Below are 5,183 nucleotides of genomic sequence, written 5' to 3'. Positions count from 1 at the left end.
TTTTCTCAATGATTAGAATAAAAGACAAATAGTTTATTTATAGTAGAAGAAAATGAGAACATTAAAAAACATTACGAAACCCAAGTGTCATGAAAAACTAAAAGATAACCCTGAGGGGTAGCTCAACTGGTCAGACCTTGAGTTTACTCTTCAATAGTCATGAGTTTGAGTCCTATACTCCTATCAGGGCCATTGGAAGCTTACATAATCATTAACTTCAAGGCCCAGAGAATTAGTCAAGGTACGCACAAGCTGACCCGGACACCCACATTAATAATAAAAAAAACTAAAAAAATTAAATTCAAGAATCATAAAATCTAAGAAATTATAATGAGCATTTTAATATATATAATTATAGATTTTATAACAAAAGGGTTCTCCGATGAAAAATATTGTGCTAACAATAATAAAAACAATGAACAGTGTATGTCATATTGTAGAGGTCCAAGTATATTTTTTATTAATAAAACAAAATAAAAGGCACTATGTGTTGTGATGACTGAAAATCGTCATCTCAATAATTTATTACAAAACCTAATTGCATAGAAGTGACAATAAAATATTGAAGTTTGCAAACAAGGCAGGAAAGTGTAGTCCCAACTATTATTTGCAACCTCTACAGGCTGGCCTCTTCACTTTCTTTTCCTCATAGAAATTGGAAGAGGCGGGATGCTCTGTTCATGCCTGAAGAAGTTGCCAGCATCAACTTTGGTCTTCACTTTTACCAATCTCTTGAAGTTACCCTTGAAGTACTTCGAACCCCAAACACTTGCTTCCTTAAAGCTTGTGTTAGTATTCTTGTTCATGCCCAAATCAAGGTCCCTGTAATTGAGGTATGCTTCCCTTGGATACATGGAAACATAAGGTGTCATGTATTTGTAAACCTTCCTAATCCAATCAATATGCTTTGCATTCTCTGAAGGATCTTCCCAGGTCGTCGTGTAGCTGATGAAGAACATGTTACCTTTTCTGTGCGGGAAGGGAATCTCAGATTCTGAGATTTTGCTCATCATTCCACCGTAGGGAATAAATGCTACAGAAGGGGAATCTTCTTCATACATCATTTCCCATAAACCTTCAAGTGCTGATTCATGTATTGGTTTTTTAGCAAAGTCGGACTTGCCTTTGAAGGTGCCCTTGAATAAATTCTGTCGCTGAAGCAAGATTTCAGGAGTTGAATTGTTGGGGAAGAAGCCCATATATAGCACAGAATTGATCCAGTTTGTTTCGATACAATCCTGTTTCGTCAAACCGAGTTCAGGGAAGCTTTCTTGCATGACTTGGAGGAGTCTCTTTGCATCACCAAGAAACAATCCATTATAGGAAGTTGATATTGTTTTCTTACCTTCTTCACTAGCATTTGCCAACTGTGTACTGACTCTGAAAAAGAGATTCTCGTCGAGCTTATCAGAAGCTTGCAGGAATCTATAGAGGATCTTAGTAGCACCTTGTTCCAAGGTCCTAGCAACCCTGAAAACTGTCACAACTGGAGGTACTGGAACCAGTTTTACTTTCCAGGAAGTAATGATTCCGAAGCTACCTCCTCCACCTCCTCTAATTGCCCAGAATAGATCTTCTCCCATGGCTTTTCGGTCAAGAACTCTTCCATAAGCATCAATTATACGAGCATCGATGACATTGTCTGCAGCAAGGCCATATTTTCTGAACAAGGTACCGTATGCACCTCCTGTGATGTGCCCACCGATACCTAAACTGGTACAAACACCAGCAGGGTAGCCATGAGTGTTGCTCTTCTCTGATATTCTATAGTACAGTTCGCCAGTTGTGGCACCGGCCTCAACCCAAGCGCTATTATCCTCGATATCAACGCTAATTGACCGAAGCTTGGCAAGGTCTACAACAATGAAAGGCTGCTCAATTTCAGAGACACAAGAGAGTCCCTCATAGTCATGGCCTCCACTACGGACTCGAAGGTGAATACCAAGTTGTTTTGAGCAAACAACACCAGCTTGGATGTGGGATTCGTACAACGGTGTGAAAATGAACTCAGGTTTCGGTACTGTAGGCTGTGAGAACCGGAGGTTTTGAACAGATGACTCTAAAACACTAGTGAATGAAGAGTTGTTTGGGGTGTACAAGATAGTGGAGAAAGGATAGGAGGACTCAGAATTCTTGGAGAGACATTGTAAAAAGCTATCCTTAATTGAGAGTGAATCTATGGATGAAGGAGATAGAACTAGCAGGAATACAAGTACTGACAGAAAGGAAGAACCTGAAGGAGCCATTTCTCCTTGTGTTTCAAGAAATGATGTCCCTACGGTTAATCTTGTAGAGATCGCTGTGATCCTTGGATGAATTTATAGTGAACTTAGCGTGAAAGACAAGCAAGGAAAAAAAAAAAAAAGTTCAAATATACAACAGTTTGGTTTAATTGGTAAATGTTTGAATTTAAGCTTCTAGAATCCGGGAATCAAAGTTTAATGGTAAAATGATTTTTTCCTGAAGAAACAAAAGGGAAGAAGATTCTTCTTATTCATATCAATACTCTTACAGTAACGGAGCTTTTTATACAAGTTACAATGAAATAAGGAAGGGTAACAGTGTTCATATCAGACTCTATCACTATTAAATATTATTCTATCAATTGCATTATAAAGGAATTGCAGTAGGAATGAGTTCTACAACTTGTGTTGGAGTGAAACTAAAACTCTGCACTTTAAACTCTGTCATCCGAACTATAGGTGGACTTTGCAATCTGTGTTGGAGTGAAAGTTTAATGCTTTTCTTCAATAAAACCCAAGTTGTGTGGTTTCGGGTTAGGTGTTATAGGCTATCATAAAAATTAATATAAATTTAGGGTGTTTAGAATTGTGATGGATAATGCTTTTTTAAATAAATTTTTGGTTAAAAATATATTAAAGTAATTATTTTAGATTTTTTTTTATTTTTGGCATCAATATATCAAATCCATTAAAAAATACTAAAAAAAATATTAATTTAATATTTCTTAAACCTAAAATACATTTAAAAAGCACATTAAAACATAAACAAAAGAGGTGCAAAACACCTCCTAGATCCATGTTCTAATCTCTCATCAACCTTGCTGAGCATCATGTGGAGCTCATGATTTTAATATATATTTTTTTGACAATTCAATACTGTAGTTTACCAACTCTTGAAAGACATTTCTTGTCACTCCCGCTTCCTCTAGAACACCATTAATGTTGCTGGGACCATGATTGAAACATTAAGCTGAAAAATTTAGAGTTCAGACGCGTTAATTGACTAGTAAAATTAAGAGTGAGGAGTCAATATATTTACTTGACGGGCACTCGATCCTGCCCATGAAAGTGATTTTTGAAACTTTGGGAACCAACCTGTAAGACTATATAATTACAACCTTGTGTGAAACAGGAACCAGTTTTGCGGCTGGCTTAATAATATTTTGTGCCTTCTTCGTATTTTCTCCATGATATTTATTTGATTTTTTTTATATTTTTTTTCTGAATTTTTTTTTTTTATAGAGGTCCAAAAGCAGATAACAGTAACTGTTGAATGGCGGGCTCTAGTAGACCACCCTAGCCCAGGTAGCGGGTTGGTTTACTTTTCGTACGACCTGAAACTTATTGTCTCCTTCTTGTTTTTTTCTTTGCTGTTACAGCTCTTTATTATTTTTCGAGTCGTGATCATTTGTTTATGAAGATCTTCATGCAAATCTATGATTCTTGTCCCCTGTTCCTATCTACATTATATAGGTGTAAATTATTAATTAATGCTTGTGTTTTTGTTGATTTTCTATGTTAGTCTATTGGCAAAGAACGATCGACAACGTAGTGGATGAATGCGAGCCTTAACAATAACTTAAACAGCCAGTACATGAAGGTGAAAACCAAGCACGAATCCATATGTGAACCTACAAAATCCACAATCTACATTTAGATCTTTCCTTTTCCTTTTATTACAAGTTGTGGTCGTTCTTTGAGTCTCCATCTGAACTCTGTACAAGGTTTTTGGGAGGAAGCATGGTGACTATCGTTGCGGCACGCTGAGAAGGCAATGTAATGGGACTTTGCCCTTTTGGCTGGGTAAGGAAAAATGGAGGCAAAACAATAATATTAATTGAATTACAAAGAAAAAACAAATGGGGTGGAACTATTTATTATTAATCAAGAACGATTAAAATGAAAGGAAATTGAGAAATGAGTGCCTCACATGACTTGAGGCTGGATTTAAGGAAAGGTAATCATGGAAGGTATTGAAAAAATGGAAGAACTTGGAAAACCATTTGATGTTTTCTTCCTTTTTTGGCTGTATTTCAAGAGTTGAAGCTCCTCTCTAGCTCTCCTATAGATGAGCTACATGACCCTTTTGATTAAGAAATCCTAACATCACATCTTAGCGCAACAAGTTGGATAATTAACCTCATTCATAACACTGCTTAAAATATGAAGCTGAAAAGGGCATGTTGTTTGAACGCAAAAAGCAAAGATCCTGTTCATCCTTGTTAAACTTGGTCAGGCCCAAAGGGTTGACATGGGAAATTCGACCTGGAACCTTACCCAGTTCAAATTTCAAGTTAAACAGCAAAAAAAAACATTGCCCTAGCGAAACCTAGCCAGGTTTTTAGTGACCTAATTAACCTATAATGTTTTGATTAAAAAAATCTGACCTGGTGTGATGTAATAACCTAGTGATCCAAGCCCTTTCCCTAGTCAGTCCCCGGGCTGGTCCGACAACTATGAATGATTCAATGAATGTCTATATTTCCAAGTTTTCATTCTATATCAAGATTGAATCAAACATCAAATGCTAAAAAATGGCATCAAGCTAGAAATTTTGTATAAAAACCAACTTAAAACAGATAATTGGTTACATTTACGGACAATATACATCTCAAAATTTTTTCAAGCAGGACATTTTTGGTCTCTGACTGCAATAATATTGAATCAATTCAAATGGATATTAAACTAGTTAGTTTAGCTTTTGCCATCTCTCGAATATGCCTTTGACATACACCATACCTTTTTCACTGAACTGAAGTTCCTTCCTCATTTGCTCTACTTGCTGATCATCACCTTGAACAACGATCTCTGATAAGGTCCCATCATCTGCAACCATCATCTTAACCTTGATCTCCTCTTTCCTTGATGCTTGCTTCCAGTAGTACGCTCCTCTGCATCCATTTCATCTTAAAAGCATCAGTGCAACTATATAGGGTGAGA

The 5,183-nt window shown here is 36.5% G+C and overlaps 1 protein-coding gene across 1 annotated transcript; it reads right to left on the bottom strand.

The window, feature by feature from the left end:
• Positions 1 to 434: 434 nt before the first annotated feature.
• LOC118035886 (monolignol oxidoreductase AtBBE-like 13) lies at positions 435 to 2,303 on the bottom strand. Its single transcript, XM_035041550.2, has one exon. It carries the CDS (start codon positions 2,244 to 2,246, stop codon positions 633 to 635), a length of 1,614 nt encoding a protein of 537 aa, XP_034897441.1. The 5' UTR covers positions 2,247 to 2,303; the 3' UTR covers positions 435 to 632.
• Between the last annotated feature and the right edge of the window lie 2,880 nt (positions 2,304 to 5,183).

This window comes from Populus alba, chromosome 1, assembly GCF_005239225.2.
Source record: "Populus alba chromosome 1, ASM523922v2, whole genome shotgun sequence".
In the NCBI taxonomy this organism is placed as follows: Eukaryota; Viridiplantae; Streptophyta; class Magnoliopsida; order Malpighiales; family Salicaceae; genus Populus; species Populus alba.
This window is presented reverse-complemented; position numbering and strand designations above follow the sequence as displayed.